This window comes from Rhea americana, unplaced genomic scaffold, assembly GCF_003343005.1.
Source record: "Rhea americana isolate MKP2758 unplaced genomic scaffold, rheAme1 scaffold_54, whole genome shotgun sequence".
NCBI classification, from domain to species: Eukaryota; Metazoa; Chordata; class Aves; order Rheiformes; family Rheidae; genus Rhea; species Rhea americana.
The window spans coordinates 2,119,364-2,138,285 of NW_028186690.1; the positions used below are offsets into that span (position 1 = coordinate 2,119,364).

Consider the following 18,922-nt stretch of genomic DNA (forward strand, 5'->3'; position numbering starts at 1 on the left):
TTGAACATCTCTTCCCCCAAGTTTAAAGATATCTATGTCACAATGTTCTCAGTATTAATACTATGAATTGTCAGTAAAAAAAACATTCTGAGCTTTAAATACCATAGTAAAAAAGTATTTTCTTAAGTAACAGTCAAGGARCTCTGCTAGGACAGCAGCCTGAAGTGTTGTAAGGGGTATTATGTAGGTAAACTAAAGAATGGATTTCAAAAACTCATTTGCAATGTCTTAACTCTTACTGCCATTTGAGATCTGCCTTAACTTTTGAACTGGGTTAGCAAGTCTTAAAATATGTAGTGTTAGCAGACTGATTAGTAAAAGGACATTAATGAAACTTCTAAAATTGCCAAATCATTTAGCAATCTCACATATAACATTTTGTAGATTGTTTTGCAAGATCCCTTACTTCTCAAAAATTAAAAAAATATACTATTCAAAGAGGCCATCTGGACAACCTACACAAGATTGKACCTCCTGTAACAGCAATGTTTCCGAGGCTATGGGGCATTCCTTACTGACTTCGTTACAGGAACCTGACTCTGAAGAGGGAAAAATGTATAGGTCATGGAGTCCAAGTAAAAAAATCATCACCACTGACSTCTTTCTTCTTTGGGAATTTTTCTAATCACATCCTAGTGTTAAAGACTAAAGAAAGTTAACTATTGAAAGATACTTCTTGAGGATAAAATAAGCCTATCAAGGTGGTTCCTGAACTCAGAACAAGATTAATCTCTTACAACAGCGTACTTCAGTAGACCAAGTTCTAGGCAGCTATTCTATGATTCTCAAAAATTCTCTACRAGTTTTTTTTATCTAGTTGGAGGTCAACTTTGCAATCAGTGTTGCTTGATTCTCAATCCCTTATCAAAAATGCCACAGAACAGGTCGGAATGTGACTGATGAACAGTACAGAAAAGAGACTCCAAAGGAACCAGTTTCTCCCAACCCTACACTGAATTTGGGGAGTAAAGGAAGATACAAACAAGTCCCTCTAGCAATCTACTCACTGTATAAGAAGATCTAGATGGAAGAGGTAGGATGCAGACTGCATAAGCACAGTAYTTAAGCCCAGTTCATTTCCCTCAAAATGAACTGTCAGAATCCTTCTACTCTTTCCAATGTAGCGACATCCTAGGCACTAGAAACAGCTGAAAAAATTGGTTTAAGGAAGAGGATTTCCAATCTTGAAATTCCGTTTCTTGAAGAGTAAGCTATAGAGAATAGTGAGCCAGATTTTGCTACTTTTACAAATAACTGACTCTGCAAAGAGGCTTTTTTTGTTGTCTTCAGTGTGCTATTAGGGGGAGATGCACTAAGTTGTCTAAGGATCAAATAYACTCTTAAGCAGATAGCACTCACTGAATATTTAGAACTTTCCCCTTTTACTAACCAGCAAAAATATTATTAAGATCATTCTTATCATTTGAGCTGAAAAGACAGGAATGGACCTGTTCATTGTAATATTCAGCAAGACAGAAAATAATCTTTAACTAAATAAAAGGACACACCTTTTATCGCAGAAAAATTTTTAATAAGGTCAAAGTGTACAAAAAGGTATTGGAATGAATGCTAAATTAAGATTAAGGAGYAATTGTGGCCTCTCTGAAAAAGGTGTATTACATACTTCCTCACTCATCTGAGAGAGCTGGGACGCAGTATTTTATAACTGTTTTAAAATTATTCATCCTACACAGTAGTACTATCTCTTCTGATGCTGCACTGAATGCTACGCTCACATGTTTCAGGAAGTCTGCATCTGGAAATGTTTAACTTATTTATCCACTTTAGGTACTGTAACAAAACTTTTTTTTTTTTTTTTTTTTTTTAAAGCTTACTTGCAGGTCGTGTTTTAAGGGCAACATTCTATCACTTAACTTTGGTAGTGCTTCACTTTTAAGAATGTTTGTTATTCACACAATTTACATTAGATCTTTAAAATACCATACAAGAAACAAAAGTTAATTTGTACAAAAGGACAATCAGAGAGGCTAAAAAAAGTATTTTACAACAGTTATTTAAAGCGTTTACTGTATCATAGTCACTTCAAGTGTTGTGAAACAGTTTTCTACAATCTTGAGCTTTTCTTCAGAAAGTAGRTTTTCTTGCTTCAATTGTCCAATGAGAGCTTCCAAGGATCTGAGTCTCCCCAAAGTTTTAATCTCTTGCATTTCAAGTAGAGTTATCTTAGAGTGGAGTTTCAAAATTTTTTGCCAAAGGTGATCTCTGTCTACGTCTTGTTTGCAGTATGAATGTTCAGTTTGTAACACTTCAATTCCACTATACGCATTTGTATATGCAGATTTTTCTGTTTCTTCCATGTCAAGAAACTCTTGCTTAATAGGCAGGAAAGAGCTGTTTACTATTTCAGGCTCTTTAGGACTCTCAGCTGGTACAATGATAGCAATTACAGATTCTTCACYTCCATTAAACTGTTCAACAGTTTGTGTGACTGTACTGACTAAAATGGCATTTTCGCTTGTTGGCTGCACTTCAACAGAACAGCCTGCAATATGAGAATTAGGATTTTCAGTTGGATAGTCAGTAATTGAACTTAAAGCATTTTTCAATTTCAGRGGTGAATTCAAGTAGCCAGGGTCTGTAAGTTGCAAGACTGTAGTGGTACAACTTACTGGATTCTCTACAGAATTATGAGCACTGGTAGACTCCATGTTCTGGACCACTGCTGCCATTAAAATGGGTGTAGATTGATGTATATGCTGTTTAGAYGAATTATCAAGAATTATATTGTCTGCTTGAAAATCTTCTTTGTTTTGAAATTGTAGTTTTCCCATTTGCAGAGGTTTATTCAATACAGTTGAGCAAACTACTTCTGCTTTTTCATCTATATTTTCTGCAATTCCAAGATTTTTCTTTGGTGTACAAGGTTCAAGTGATATAGATACTTTATCTGATTCTRCATTTGCACTTGCTTCTTCCTGAACTTCTCTCTTCATCTGTTGTGGGTTGTGCTGAGAAGAGTCTTTTTCCTGGGGTGGGTGGGGGTGAAAAAAAGACATCTTGTAACTAAAAATATCATTTGAACATAATTGTAATAAAAAAGCACAACCCTCATTCTATGGCATGATACTGGCTAAGTAATAATTTGGATGAGAAATGTGTAGAAGTCAAACCTGAAATTTGATAAATCACATAACTGTCTTCCATAACTTTGTTATGACCTTTGTTACAGGTCCTACATGCTCAAATATTATTCAGAAGCAATAAAGAAAATAATGCTATCTTTTTGTTTTTCAAGCTCTAAGAAACTTTATTGATTTACATGAGTCATAATAATTTAAAAAGCAACAAGGGGAAGCAGGTATTCAGATCTGCCTAACTGTTTACGATCTCTTATTATAATTTCAAACACTCTATCAAATATATGTGTATTAAATAAACATGATATAAGACTTTTGCATTTATTGCATTAAAGATGCAGTAAGGTTGGTCTGGCAAGTTACAGCAAATTTTTAATCAGCTGGTTCACCCCAAAGAGAACTGACAAAAACAGAAAAAGATTATGAACCCAGGCTTGAAGAAAAATGAAATGTGTGAGTGGTATACATATTCATGCACAATCACATATGCATATATTTAAACATGCAAGCAAGAATTATGACAGATAAACTCTACCCTTCATAAAAATGGAAWTTTTTTGTGGTGGATAAAAATTTTGATAGATAAAATTTTAACAGGACTTTAAATTGAAGGTGGGATAATTTGCAGCTTATCCTTTTTTAGCCACCTTCTTTTCCCTTCCTCTATATAAACAGCATTGGCACATGWTTAAAGATCAATATTCAAACAAGCTTTTTGATATGTCAGTCACTGATACAAAAATACACTAACATTGAGTAGCTTGTTTTTCCCAAAAGTCTTGATTAGGAAGAGACCACAGCTTGCTGCTACGTTAGACTAGTGAACTAAAACTCCCCCCAACACACACACACACACACACACACACACACAACAAGAAGCAACTTTAACTTTGCTACCTAAATATAAGCCAGGCAAATAATAACATTAAAAAAATAACATAGGACAGACTGAAAAAACACATTATGATTGAAAAATAAATTTCAGTGTATGTTCATGAAAATATGGAGTCAGGATCTTCTACAGTGCCCTACATTTTCCTTATTATGCTCTGAGGTGATGAAGCTTTCAGCAGAGGCTGGAATATCCTTAATACATTGTATTTTGTAATTTGATTTTTGTAGGAAACTTCAGTCTTAAAGGACTGAAAAATGTATACAAAAAAAAACCCAGAATTCATTTGCTTACCTTTATCTTTTCAAAGAGGGTACTTAACACCTCATCGATCCCAGGGAAATTACCTATTTCCCTTACTTTGTTCTACTAGCATCTGATAAAATTATTTGACTAAACCTTTTAACTAGTCATAGCTTTTYTGAAATACTAAATTAGGGAAATATTGCTGGAACCCTTGCCTATAAAAATTGCTAAGGTTGGAGGAAAAGTACCTGCTGGCACCTCTCTGTACACAGCTGCCYGAAGACAAACTTTTAATTGAAAAGGTTCTTGTTTTTCTGTCCCCACCCACATGCTCTTACAACAGCACTGAAAATAACAGCATTGAAAATAACAATTCATGCAAATTGTTGTAAAACGGTGACTATCATTGAAACATAGGCAGCTAACTCCTGAGACAGGAATCTTTGTCATCTTTTCCTATCAAACATTCTTCATTTATAAAAAGAAATAATACATGTTTTCTGAACAATCATTAAGCATTTCTGGAACACATCCTTCACTTGCTCCGCAAGACACAGGGCAAGGTTGGGATGAACAATACACAGATATTGCAACTCCTCCCTCCTTTGGCTGCTCTCAATTTTCTCAGTCAGGAGTTTATGGTAAGTATCAAAAGAGAGCTTGGAACTTGAACTCCTTGCTTCTCTGCACTAACTCAGGAACACACTGACAAGGGACTTTTCCCCAGACTAAGGCGAGATCTTTCCCATATCTATGCGAGTGTTCAGTCTGTGACAGCAGAAAACTCGTTTTGGGGGTGACTGAAGAACCAGTAGCCAAAAGTCACTTGATATTGTTGATGTGCTGAGGTCAACAACTAAGATAGYTGTAAATGCTCAGAAAAGTGTGGGTAGAAGAGTGGGATTAAAAAATTCCAGAAGGAGAAATGAGAAACTGAGAAAGCAAAATTTACAGTATCACAGATATCAAGAAGTGGAAGGAGTCAGAAATCAGGTCTTTCCTCTCATGTCAGCAGGGAAGAAAGGGATACTCAACTTTCCCAAATTAGGTAAGTTTATCCAAAACACCTCATATATATTGCTAATACAAAATAATTTAGAGACATCATTGACATATTCTTGGCAACATCATTGCATTAAATGTTTAACTTCATAACTCAAAATTAACCTCATAACTCAAAATTATCATGTAATATATTTGTAAGTATACTATGATTGAACTATGGACATAGTCAAAAATGAGACAGAATGAAAAGGTAGGGGAAGGCCTACTTTCCTTAAGGCAGAAATCTTTTTTTTTTTTTTTCTTGTCTGTGATATCAAAGAATATAGTGCATGAATTCCAGTTCCAAAACTACGGCTCCCTGTTACAGTGACAACATAACATCAAGTGATAAAAAATGCTGGTATTTATCGCTATGTTACTACTGTCATAAATTTCAAAATTTTTATTTTTATTTTTGAAAAATTTGTCATTTTACTCTAGACAGTCCAAAGCAGTCTGGGTAACATATGCAGCCATACAAGGAGACAGAGAGCTTTATGGCTAAAAATAAATTATTTTGTTAAGTTAATAAGTTAATAAGCTACAAATTTCAKTTTCTGTAATTTAGCGACTTCAGTCCTTGCATTCTTCCCACCTCCAATATTGTTCTCCTCTTGACGATCCAGTGTAAGAAAGCTATGTACCAGAAAAGAATTAGCATAGTTTTGATGAAAATTACATGCCTGCGTTGAACAGTGCTTTTATGTAACCAGTGGTACAATTCTACAAGACAAGATAGAACAGTCTTCTTGACACATCCGTTGCAGCCTACACTCTTGAGAATTTAGGTATTAAAGAGGTTAGAGACAGGAAAGAGAAGTCTGCAGTTTGAAACCAAAACACTCCATAGCCAGTATTTAGGTACAGTTAACAGAAGGCCTTAAAAGAACATTAGATTATTAATAAAGGGTAGCTGCCCAAGGAAGAAAAATATGTGGAATAATAATAATAATAAAAAACACTCTCATAGCAAATAAAGTTATGAAAAAAGGTTCAGTAATTTCCAGTCAGAAAAACCTGAATCTTCAATCAAATGGATGGCAAGTTGTTCTTCCTTCTCACTATCTTTAAACTATGCAATTACATATTCATTTTGTCTCAATCCTGTTGAGAAAATATTTTGATGGATCAGAATTCTATCTTTAAAATAAAGTGTGAATATATTACAGTTAAATGAACAGCTGTATTACATAGTTGGTTAGCTTTATCCTACAATAAAAAACAAAAAAACCCCAAAACAACTCCCCCACTTTACCTCATCATTTGGGGAGGAGAAAATTGTTGGTACAGCAGTATGCTTCAAGTATCGTATGCCCCATCGCACATCAAGGGAATCAGGAGTGAAATGATCACTGCAGAGAAGCTGGTGCTTGCTTGGAGTCCATGCATCTCGTTTCATATTCCGCAGCCATTTCTCAAGTCTCTCTTTATCATGAAGTGGAAACCTTGTTTAAGACATTGGGGGGAGGGGAGGAAGACAACACTGCTTTTATTTATTTTTTTAAAAACAGAGATCCTATTCTTCTGTACAAGAAGTCTTTCCTTACAAAAGCATTCAAATAATACCCCCTTTTTAAAAAAATACAAAATACTTATCATTATGTTGCATACATGTTAATCTAGTAAACATCCAAATTATTTCTAGCGACAGAATTCAACATTAGATTTTCTATTGATTTATTCAGGCCAAGACTTTAACATAAGGTCTTTGAAAAGGCTTGATTCTCCAACACTTGCTCAGGAAACAGTTCTACTGAAGTCACAGGAAATTAAAAAATGTTAAAAAATGTTTTAGAAAAAGTATCTGTAGGGCTTTTTTGTCTCACTAGACAAAAATAGTAACAAAACTTTTGTTATTAACTTTTGTTAAACAAAAATCTCTCTTAATATTTGTCACACTTCTGAGTGTCTGCTAACTCAGAAATGGGAATAATAAATCTAGTGCAGAATTTAAACTTTGTTCAGGAAGTAAACGCATGAGTTGCGAAGTATTTCTACATTTTGTGTTTCAGCTTTCTTACAGTGGTGAGAACCCCAAAACCAATATTGTGTAATTCACAAATAACTTTGCAGCCATCTAAACTACTTGAAAAGGAAAATGAAGAGTATAAACATTTACAGGAAAAAAAAGTTATTTTAAAAGTATATGCAAACAGACAAATCACATAGGAAAGAGAACTAAATTAAAAGAAAGAGGTAAGCAAAGACATGTAATTTACTTAATGAATCATGATACATAGTAATTAAAGAGAGATTAAAGGCTCGTTATGATGCATGCACTGTCAAGCAGTTATGATAACAGCAATATGAACATTCATATCACTCTTAGCTCTCACCTCTTACCAGACAGGCATTAGTGTATCTGAATGTGCTTACTGATTTCTCAGCTGTGTATTAAGTTTCTTTCAACTCTAGCATATAACAACATATGGTRCATAAACCATAACTTAAATTCTGAACACTGTTAAATGACTACTGTTAAGAAAGTGACATTCTTTAGAATCATGTACAGTGATAAAAAGCTGTTTTTTTCCTATATGAAACTGTACAAGGCAGATTTATATGGTGATTAGAAATATCCAGAAGTGAACAACTGCCTACAGCCTATTTACAAGAGCCATTTCCATCTACTCCATAAACATGAACAGATGTTCCTAATCCCATTCCTCTTTCCTTAGCTCTTTTTTACTTTTAATTAACAATCAGTTCTTTTGATAAGTTATTACTATACACCAATGAACATTAACAGACCACAACAATACAGACCTGCAACACACACAGAATTTCAGTCTGTGCCGATTCATTCTCATACAGTGGAAGCCTGGGAGAGAATCCGGCACACAAAGGAGCCCTGCGTTGCCTGGATTCTACAAATGGCACCTGTGAGTTGGGCAACTTGATGGCGAACCCTACATCTCACCCTCAGCCCCCAGTACTGCAGCTTTCCTCCAAACAGGCTGCACGTGGCAATGACTCCCTTCTGCAGGCCTACAGTATTACAAAACTGCAAACTTAGATGATGATACCTGAAATTCATAGGTAAATGTGCATTTCTTCCCTCTCCTCCCCGCTTCTGATTTTTTTTGCCATTTAAGCTTTCAAGTATTAAGGGAATAGAGCAAACATTTAATGCAATTTGCTCTGAGTATACATAGGAATGTAAAGAATAATACTGTAGAGAACAAGATAACATCTCAAGGACAGGTTAGGAGTTCAGTCTTTTCAAATCCTGCCTACTTAGATAGCATACACCCAATAGCAGCATTCCAAGTATTATACAGCATGTCCCATGAACTGCACAGATCAGCCTGGGATGTTACCACCTAGCTCTGAAGAGGCCTCTCAGTGAGAGGACAGCTTCTTACAAACTGAAGGCCATGTCAGCAATTGCACCTTTCCCTTCAAGAAAACCTTGACAGCATTTGTTTCCACTGCCATTACTCTTGCAACATAACCTCCACTACCTTTATCACAGTCARTCTGCTTCAGACTGGAAAACAGAGAAATCTGTAGTGAGATGCAAGTCCGGTAGCCAAATCCTTTATTTTAGCTAAAGAGTTTGCCAAAACCTGCTCCTGCTCACATTCCCTTATTCATCATTACAATCTGTTCTCAAAGAGATAAAATATGAAAAGTGGAAACAGGAACAATATAGAATTTATTTGGAAGCCACCATCCACAGAAGTCAGAGAAGTGAAGAAAGACAGCAAAGAAGGGCAGTCAGGCCAGCTGAAATTAGGACAGAGGAAATGTAAGAAGTGACTGAATTCAATTAAATCTGCAGCTTAGTTTACAGAGTAAGTTTTACCAAAACAAATTTTCCCTCTGAGCTTGATTGTGAAGTTTATTCCTCAAATGTTTCTTAAATGCTAGGAAATTATTTCCATCGACAAATGTTATTGCACTTTTCTTCAACAGAAATACCTCAGCTTCTAGGTACCTACACTGTGCTCCTCTCAGGGTTGAGAAGCACTGTTTTAAACTCATGACTGTGGAAGTGGGCAGCCATGAAACTGCAACAGTACGGAGGTTAGTGTAGGCCTGGAGTGGTGAATAATTAATAAGGTGCCCCATTAGTGCTCAGTACTCTGCAGCTAGCATCAACTGAGCTTTAGTAACCAAGCTAGTTAACTTACGACTAGCTCAAATGCCTCCACACAAACTAGTAATGCTTCTGTGTACTGTGTAGGCAAGACATTAATTTAAGCAAGATTATTATTATTTTGGAAAAATCAACACATATTTACTTCTCCATTCTATTAAGCTCTTAGTTTGCAACCTGTCAGATAGAGAAGCTGCACTCAGCTACTCCACCATTAAGCAGAAGGGCTAGTCTGGCTAAAACATCCCTTCCGGAAAGGCAGTCAGGCTTAAAAAAGCCAGGACAACCAACCATCACCGCTGCTAGTTAGCTCTAGCAGCTAGCCAGCCTCACAGCTACAATCATAAACTTTATGTTTTATTGGAATCCCCCTGGTTTTAATTTTACTCCTCTCCTTTATGCCTACTGCAAAGCTCTTTGCTATTCCCTACTTCTCCTAGGGAAACTCCGGCCCAGGAGGCACCTGCCAGCTTTCTGGGCCCTTCAACACTCACCTCTGCAACCCTTTTTCCACACGCCTCCGCCTTCCCGAAACAGGGCACTTCCCTCCAGCCCCGCGGGGCTGCCTCCCCTCGCCCCGAAAGTTAAGTTTTTCGGCCACAGCTGCCCCCTTTTCGCTCCCCCACCCCCGGCCCCTGAGGGGCCGCTGAAGGCCGCACCTCAGTCAGGGCTGGCTGCCCCCTTCGCCCCGTGGCGGCCGCCATCTCCGGGGCCGGGGCAGGGGGGCAGCCCRGACCAAGGCCCGACCCCGCGCCCAGCCCGGTCGCTCACGGGTAAAAGCTGAGCTTGCGCTGGTCCCGGGCGCTCTGGCCTCCACGGTTCTTGCAGTAGGAGGCCGCGCAGTAGCGCGGCATGGCGGAGCGGAGCGGCCCTGCCGCGGGGCGGAACCATCCGCACGGCGGCAGTGGGGGGGGGGAGGGGGGATAGGGCGGGACTCGCGGGGACAAGCGGCGCCCGCCGCCGCCCTCCTCCTTCCGCCCCCGGCTGCGGGCGGAGCCCCGCCCCCTCCCCGCCCGGCGGTGACGTTGMGCGTCGGCGGCAACAACAGCCGCCCGCGTGCGCCCCGGCTGGCGCGTCACGTGGGGGCCGGCGGGCCAATGGCGCAGCGCTTCGTGTAGGAACGGCCGTTGGCTGCGGGGCCTGCGCGCTCGCCGCCGTTGGAAGGGAGCGGCGCGAGGCGCTGAGGGGTGCCGGACTCGGCGGCGGCAGCGGGCCGGGTAAGGGGCTGCCCTGGCGCGGACGGGGCCCGGGGCCTTTCCTCCGTGGAGGAGAGGGCTGCGGCGGAGGGCTTGGGGCAGGCGTGGGGCAGGCGTGGGGCGCTGAGGTGGTTGGGGGCAGAGCGGAGGGGCCGAAGAGGTTAGGGGAACACGGGGAGTGGGGAGAGGAGGCCTTGGACTACTGTGGAGAAGGGAGGGGGCAGCGGGGAGAAGTCTAGTGGATTTACCCGTCCTCGGGCCGCTTCAGGCTCTTCTTTCTCTCCAGGCCCTTCTGGGGTCTTCTTCAGCGTAGCCGAGGTGGCTTTAGTGAGGCTCAGYTGGCCTCTGGCGAGGAAGGAGGTCAGGGGAGGCTCTGTCTTATTTTACTGCTATCGAGAGGAAGAAACAGTATTTTTCTACTCCTGGTTTTACTTTCTGGTCGGTATTGCAGAGGCCACGGAAAGTGCAAGGAGTTTGTCAGGCTTTTCTGTAGCTAATTATGGTAAAGGAGACTTGCTTCCTTCTTGGGTTAGTTGTGATGTGAGAACCGATGGAAAACTTCTGTGATTTTTTTTTTTTGCTAATAATGAAGTATATGCATTTTATGAAAGTCGTTACATTTCCGATTGGTAGCACATCACAATTTATGTAATTGCAGCAGTGATGCTGTTGTGGGTTTTCAGAGTATGGGAGACTTCTTGAGTGTAAGCCTTTGACTAAGATCTTTGTTAGTCACTTTGAAAGAGGGATGGATTACAAGAGGGAAGTAACTGCTTACTTTCTGTGTGACAGATCTTAATCCGTATATAGCATGTTATAAGCTCTGTTCTATGGTAATTGCTATATTTTGATAAACTCATGAAGAACTGAGAGTTAGTGTTATCACATCTTTAATACTTTTGATAAAGATTAGACAGCATACTTCTTATACTGAGCCTGGTAGCAGTTGAGATTGTATCTACTTATACAACACAAATGAATAATTAATCTGTGCTACTGAAACTTTATTGCTAGATGAACCCAAATAAAATGTGAAGAATAGATTCTTACAGTATTCTTTACAAATAATTGTTTAGAGAGGCAGTTCTSTAGTATGAGCCCGATGTCAAAGTGTACATGGAACTTACGAGTTCTGGAACAGAAAATGTCATAAATAATCAGTGTTTAAGGCCTGGAAAATGARACTTACTTGTCTCTTTTTGATCTGGAAACTGAAGGAGAGGAGAGGTATGCACAGTAAGTGGTTAAAAGAGACTTTATTTTGAAGATGATTGTAAAAAGAGCTGGGAATGGTATCTGTATGGGAGAAATCTGACCTTTAGCATTTTAGCTATAGCAATACTAAACTTCTGACAATAAGTAAAATAGACGTTAAAAAAATCATTTGATGATAGTACCTAAATATAAGACTAGCTAGTTCTTTTTGATAACCTTTATCTGCTTAAAACGCTTCTTCTCTTTGAGTTTCATTTATATTTCACTTCACTTGATTTTCATTTCATTCCTATATTTGAGTTTTACTGAGTTGTTTAAAGGCAGCATTATATCTGTCTACATTCTGAAGGTTGCATAAAGGTTGCCTGGTTTGATGAAGAGTTTTTCAGAAATTTCTTTTAAACTCTGGAGAATATCTCCATTATCATTTTTTTTCTAGTTTATTTAAAAATTCTTCAATACCATTAAAAATGGTATTTATTTATGGTTCATTAAAAATGCTTTAGATTCCAGATAAAACTAGAGGCAATAGAGTATAGAATCCTAATGTAAAACTACAGAAATAAGAAAACTTATGTATAATTCATTATCAGACTAAAAGTTGAGAAGCTYGGGCAGAGCAGAAACCTTTAGAGGAGTGACTTTATGTTCTTGGGTGCTGATAATCTTGGAAGTTACAGAAGAGGTTTTGACTCTTAGTGAAGGAAATAAAAGTTGAAAAGATGCTAAAAAAGAGTGTTTAAAAAATAGAAGCAGAGAGGTTAGCCTTAGAAAAAAAGGAGCAGGTAATTATATAAGCGAGATTCAGTTGTGAGGAAAACAAGTAAAATAAAGACAGTCTTTGGTATGAGATTAAGATGTAAATCTATGTCTGCAAAGCATGGAGAAGAATAAAGCACAAAAAGAATGGAAGGTTGCATGAATGAGTAGTGCCAAAGTGGCAATACTTGAGATTAGTGAACTGGTGGGAGGGACTATGTGGAAAACTACTTGTACTAAAAATATTTTTGGTATCATACAAGAAGAATACAGAAAAGAATTGTCTATTCGGTATCTAAATACACTGATCAAAATACAGATTGTTTGAACTGCTACTCCTTAACACTTGATATGTAGGCTGCCAGCCAACCAAATGCTTAAGAGGGCATGGGTATGTTAATCTTTCATGAGCTTTATGCTCTGATGTCATAAGATTCTTTTTAGTTTCTGAATTATCCTTTAGTAGAGTGGGTTTATTTTCCTTTTCCTGGAACTTTTCCTGGAACTTTCCATGCAACTTTTCCTGGAGGCATAATTGTCTTATTGTCACATATCAGCCAAAAGTACTCTAATGCTGCTCAGACAACAATGTTAGTTTATCCAATTTTCACAGAACAATATCTGTAGGAAACTAATAGTTAACTTTGACTTAGATTTCCCCCCCCACACACACACCTTCCTTGAGTTTTACTTCTGATACTCTCAGAGTAATCTGGTGCAGGGGACATGTTACTTTTCATATATTCAGGACATTGTCAGACATTCTGCTGTTTGGGAGACAGCCAAAAGCCATCTTTGAACTTTCACATTTCTTTACTGTATGTTTTAAAATACCACTTCTAATATGCAGAGGTATTCAGATAGCATTTGGTCTCCTCTCCTGATAGGAGCCCACTTTTTGTCCTTTATATAAATAATGAAAGATGGTGTGGCTCCATGGAGCTGATTTTCTTATGATTTCTTCTTGTGCCACTTCTACCTTGACTTCTAGTATCAACTTGTTTTTAAATATAACTTTTTATTAGCATTGTATTTGTCAAGTAACTAAGAACTCTTAATTACACTGTTGAAGCAAGTTTGTCTTGTATAGAAGACTTTATTTTTTAAGTTCAATTTGGACATTGAGTTGCATTTGTAAACCCTTACATACAGTGATATTTATCAGATAAATTCTTTGATATGAAAGATGCATGGTAGATGTTTTTGTTCAAAATGCAATCTATTATGAGTGTGTTCAGCCTAGCCTGTTGTGAAGAAAAATGTGCCCTATGTGACTGAACTCTGTACTATAAATGAGTGTTTTACTCTGTTGTGTTCACCTAGATCAGTTAAATGATATTCTTAAGTTGAGCATCAGTATCTTAAGTCTTACTGTTCTGCACCTCACAGTCAGTCTTTAGGCCTGTTACGTTTTCAGACTCTTACTGCTGCATAGGCTAATGACTGAATTATTCATGTAGTATTTTGAATTAATTTTGCAGCCTGTGCTTAATTTAGAGCTGCTGTGGCTATGGTCCTAGAACTCAAATCTTTAGTTTCAAGGTAGTTCAGGTATGCCAGCATGAACTATATTTGCTGCAGTGAAATGTATTGTATATTGACTTCAATAGTTGGAAACAGGACTGTGAGGAGAGTGTACTGGTAAGGATAGGTGTAAAACAAAGATGAAGTGCACTTGTGATGCTGGTGAAATAGGAATTTGCAGAATCTTAATTCATCTTGTATTTTGTGAAAATTAGGGGGAGGCGAGGTAAATTAGCAAGTGTGAAACTACGTATTGAATCTCTGTCACTAAGTGGCTCCTGAAACCTAAAGATCTTTCTCTTTCAGCTTATTGTTGTACTTTAAGTTGTTATGAAATGTTAAATACCTTGTTGTTCAAGTATATTTCTTTTTCTTTCTAGGAACCACAAACATGGCAACTACACAATCTGTCTTCACATTTGCTCTCTGCATTTTAATGATAACTGAATTAATACTGGCTACAGAGAGCTATTATGATATCTTAGGAGTTCCAAAAAATGCATCTGACCGCCAGATCAAGAAGGCATTTCACAAACTGGCTATGAAATACCACCCAGACAAAAATAAGAGTCCTGGTGCAGAAGCAAAATTTAGAGAAATTGCTGAAGGTAATGACTACAGTTAGTATACCTGATAACTAGATACATGGTTTATGTTCAGGAGTAAATGCARTAATTTAAGTATTCTCTGCTTTTATTGGAGAAGAGGTGAAAAGTGTTTTTTCTCTTGTTTCTGCTTCTGTAGTGTCAAAGGTACAGTATTAGTGGCAGACTCATTTCTGTGTCCTCACACATAGGCAAGCCTTTTACATAGTTTAGGCATTCCTGCATATTGGGCTTTTTGGTTTGTCTTCTAGCACTTTTTTTTGGCAGTAGGCCAAAGTTCTTTCCCTTAGCACTAGGAGGCTGTTTCAAATATTATTCTTATCTTTTGACCGGTCTAGTAAGATCCAGCTCAGGGTTACTAGGATTATTAGGACTTTAGAGGGACCTAACAGCAGCTTTCCAGTACCTGCGGAGAGGTTTTCAAGAAACTGCAGCCAAACTCTTTAGTGATGCATGGTAGAAGAGATGATAGATACGAGAGGCTCAGACTGGCTATAAAGAAAAACTTTCATCACTGAGGACAGGCAAGCTCTAGAACAGGTTGCCCAGAGAGGCTCTCTCTCCATCCTTGGTCATGTTCAAGAGTGATTTGATAAAGCTCTGAGTAACCTGATCCAATCTCATAGCTGACCCTACTTTGAGCAGGAGGTTGCACTGCATTCCTGTGATAGGAGTGCAGTAGACAGCTTTTTTTTTTTCGTTTTTAACAGAGAGTTCCCTTCCTTTCTGCTTCCGTCTTACTGATGGCTGTGCATCATTGCTCTTTTCTTTCAAATATAAAGATTATTTTTTATTCCTGGCTTATGACTATATTGTAAAATGTGAAGTTAATATTTTGAGAATATAATCTGTCCTGATAGTTCAGCTAGACTTCTTTTGAAACAGTTTATTCAGTGGATTTTAGAATGTTAAACAAATACTAAGCTTAATTGGGCTTACATTTGTGTGTGATTTTTTTTTTTTAATGAGAATGTAAATAATAACTTTTTTTTTTATGGAAATAGCATATGAAACACTATCGGATGAGAATAAACGAAGAGAGTATGATCAGTTTGGCCGTCATGGAGGACAGGGAAGTAATGGAAGCCCTTTCCATCAGTCATTTAATTTCAACTTTGATGATTTGTTCAAAGACTTTGACCTCTTTAGTCAAAACTCACGGTCAAAAAAGCACTTTGAGAGTCACTTCCGAGGTCATCGGGAAGCTCACAATCGGCAAAGACGTTCTTTCCAGGAATTCTCCTTTGGAGGTGGACTGTTTGATGACGTGTTTGAAAATATGGAAAAAATGTTTTCTTTTAGTGACTTTGAAAATGCACACCGACATGCAGTGCGAACTGATAACAGGTTTCATGGATCTAGCAAGCACTGTAGGACTGTCACCCAGCGGCGAGGAAACATGGTTACTACTTACACGGACTGTTCAGGACAATAATATGTTTCCCTTCTGTTTTCATCTCTTTTCTTCTCAATTCAACATCTTCATAATCTTTCTTGGTTTTGTGCTAATACAGAGAAATTTCTTTAAGCTGTCTATTTTAAAAAACACTTAACCTTACTGCTATTCAGAAATTTTAGGTAAAACTAATTCTTGAAATGGAAACAATCTGCAGTTGGGAAATAAACGTCTCAAAAGCTACTTAGATGGGAAAGGGAGAGAAGTGATCTCATGTGACAGAAGATGATAAATATATATATATAACTTCAGTTTAGCAAACACTTTCTGTAAATCTGAACTTTAACACATGATATATTTTTAATTTTAGAAATGTAATATAAACTTTTTCCCTCATATATGCCAAATCAGAACTGTTTGAGTTACTGGTTCATGAATTTCAGCAGAGGAGAGAGGAGGTGCTTTATTCTGAAGTATTGCCTTCCTCCCACAGCCCCGAATGTGTTTTCAGATTTTTCACTTGTAGTTTTCACCTGATATGGACCTGCTGTGACTTACCTTAATTTGCACAAAATGTAAGAGGAAATGTGACTTAAAACTGTGGGTCTTATTTGAATATTCTGATATTCTGCCCAGTGTTGTAAAAGTATTAAAAATAAAACCCTTAAAAAAAAAAAATGGGTAGTAATAAGAGGGAGTATGTTCAGATTGAGCTTCACCTAGAAAGTGATGTAGGAGTAGCTTGTATTTCCAGATAGCCTTACGTAGACCTCTAAAGATCTTAGGATATGAATAACACTTGAATACTTTAGGGCTCTTCATGGATGCAAATTTACATGCACCCAAAGTCTTTCCTTTCTTCTTTTTAATACGAATTTCCTTTTAACAAAATCTGAAAGAGCATGCTGAAGATGGTCTTGTTTTATGCTTATTATTTTACCACATGTGAAATGTGTTTTCCATAGCTCAGTTTATTGAACTTAAATACTTCTCAGCGCTCTGATAAACTTAAACAAGATAAGCTTAGCTCCAGATCCCTAGTGTTTATGGAAGTTTCTAAATAAGGAATAAATATATTGTGCTTAGAATGACAAATTTATTACCTGTCAGCAGGATTTTTTCAGCTTTGTATTTTGAAAGGTAAGCTCTTAGCATAAATACAAAGTAAAATTGAAAATTACAAATTACAATTGTCATATTCATCTAACTTCTTGTGGTGCTGGAATTTGCTGATAGAGACAATACTAATGCGTAACAATTCACCTCTTAAGTAGTTTATACTAATAATGTATTTCCACAGTGCTGAAAAAAAGCGATACTTTAATTGATGACAACCCAAAAGATCTGCTTTATTTCTTAACTAGTAATACAAGTYCAGTATTTTAGGCTGGTTCCCTTTGATAAGATTGCTATCACCCACAAACAGGGATTTCCCTTCAGAATTCAGAGGTAAAGAGTTTACCTTTCAAATGGATTGCATGAGCAAAATGAGCGTCTTAAAACAGCAGTGTTTTCAATAGRCTTTGATTTCTTAAAATCTATATCAGAAAGATTTAACACTTTACTTCTCAGACTGATATTGAAAGCTGCCTATTTGCTAAGTAACTTTAACCTTCCCCACAAGGGTGTATATTGTTGCTTGTTCAGTTYTCATTCACTAAATACTTAAAATGGATTGTTGCATTATATTAAGTGCTTTTCCTTTCCATGTTCTCTATTTATTAATAGACTAATACCTCATATATGGTCTTTATAAAAAGCCAGTAATTTGTGCAACATTATCGGAATGTGCAATATTCTTATAGTAGGAAAGGTGCCGGGGTGTGTGTATGTTTCTAATTTCCATTTATTTTCAGTGCAAGTAGAGACTTTAGTTTCTTCCGTGTAATTAATACATGACTCAACTTAAATGTGTAAYTATGTAGATTTCTGCAGTTTTTTTTCTTTAACATGCTCCGTCAATCCCATGCACGAATCAGTCCGTTTCGTACCACGTGGACATCCAAGTGAACAAACTATTATCTTCCAGCTTTGAATTACTTTATTTTACAAATACCAACGTGRTGTGTGGGAATGTGTGTGTGTGTTTGTTTTTTGCTAAGAGAGAGGATGCTTCCATCTCCCTTTGAGGAAAAAATTGTTCAGACTGATAAGTAAAGACTTACTATGGAAGGTTGTGGCCTCTAAATATAAGTGTATCCGTGAATCATCTTTAGAGATGATAAGTGCTGGAACTTAAGTGCAAGGCAACCCTACAAACCAAGGTGAAAAGGTAAAATATTAATGTTTTAGTCTAGGGAATATTCTAACTGTTAAAAAAAAAAAAAAAAAAAATCCAGAAACAACAATTTGAGCTTTTTTAATTATGGGGGAAGGAAGATTTAAAGTCCATACTAGAACCAAGCCATTGATCTTGCCTAAGGATAGTTTTCTCTTGTTGTAACGTAGGTCTCTTCTGCAAGAGAAGTCTATATAATGCTCAATTAGAGGAGCAGAAGCTAAAATGAGTTCTGAAGTTTGCACAAAACACAACCATCCCCCAAATTAARTCGATTTTTAGTAGATGAATGCGTGCATTGCCTTTCAGGGTTAATTTTAGGTGAAGATCAGAGGTCCTTGGCTGCTTCTAGGTTAGCTTCTCTTTAAAAAAGCAAAACAAGTATACTTTGTATTAATAAAGGTTTGGACATCCTTGAAGTTAAAGTATGAAACTATTAATAAAATGAAAAGATTGCTCTTTTGTAGCTAATTGACTTTTAGCTGAAGGAATACAGACCAACTATTTGTTGTCAGCGGTTTTTTTTTTTTTTTTCTGTCAGAGCACAATCTTGCAAAGCATGTTGTG

At 37.5% G+C, this 18,922-nt stretch overlaps 2 protein-coding genes across 5 annotated transcripts; one reads left to right on the top strand and one right to left on the bottom strand.

The window, feature by feature from the left end:
* Nucleotides 1–1,509: 1,509 nt before the first annotated feature.
* On the bottom strand, nt 1,510–10,380 carry THAP5 (THAP domain containing 5). Of its 3 annotated transcripts, none has more exons than XM_085318504.1 (3): nt 10,154–10,380; nt 6,536–6,725; nt 1,510–2,987 (listed from the first exon to the last, which is right to left on the bottom strand). In XM_085318504.1, exons 1-3 carry the CDS (start codon nt 10,234–10,236, stop codon nt 2,025–2,027), a joined length of 1,236 nt encoding a protein of 411 aa, XP_085174630.1. In that variant the 5' UTR covers nt 10,237–10,380; the 3' UTR covers nt 1,510–2,024. The 3 variants fall into 3 exon arrangements, with proteins under 3 accessions (XP_085174630.1, XP_085174632.1, XP_085174631.1); XM_085318506.1 differs by lacking the exon at nt 10,154–10,380 and adding an exon at nt 10,042–10,145; XM_085318505.1 differs by lacking the exon at nt 10,154–10,380 and adding an exon at nt 8,047–8,294.
* Nucleotides 10,381–10,430: 50 nt separating this feature from the next.
* On the top strand, nt 10,431–17,331 carry DNAJB9 (DnaJ heat shock protein family (Hsp40) member B9). Of its 2 annotated transcripts, none has more exons than XM_085318518.1 (3): nt 10,431–10,599; nt 14,457–14,684; nt 15,686–17,331. In XM_085318518.1, the coding sequence occupies exons 2-3, from the start codon at nt 14,468–14,470 to the stop codon at nt 16,114–16,116; spliced, it is 648 nt and encodes a 215-aa protein (XP_085174644.1). In that variant the 5' UTR covers nt 10,431–10,599; nt 14,457–14,467; the 3' UTR covers nt 16,117–17,331. The 2 variants fall into 2 exon arrangements, with proteins under 2 accessions (XP_085174644.1, XP_085174645.1); XM_085318519.1 differs by lacking the exon at nt 10,431–10,599 and adding an exon at nt 11,757–11,814.
* Nucleotides 17,332–18,922: the final 1,591 nt, after the last annotated feature.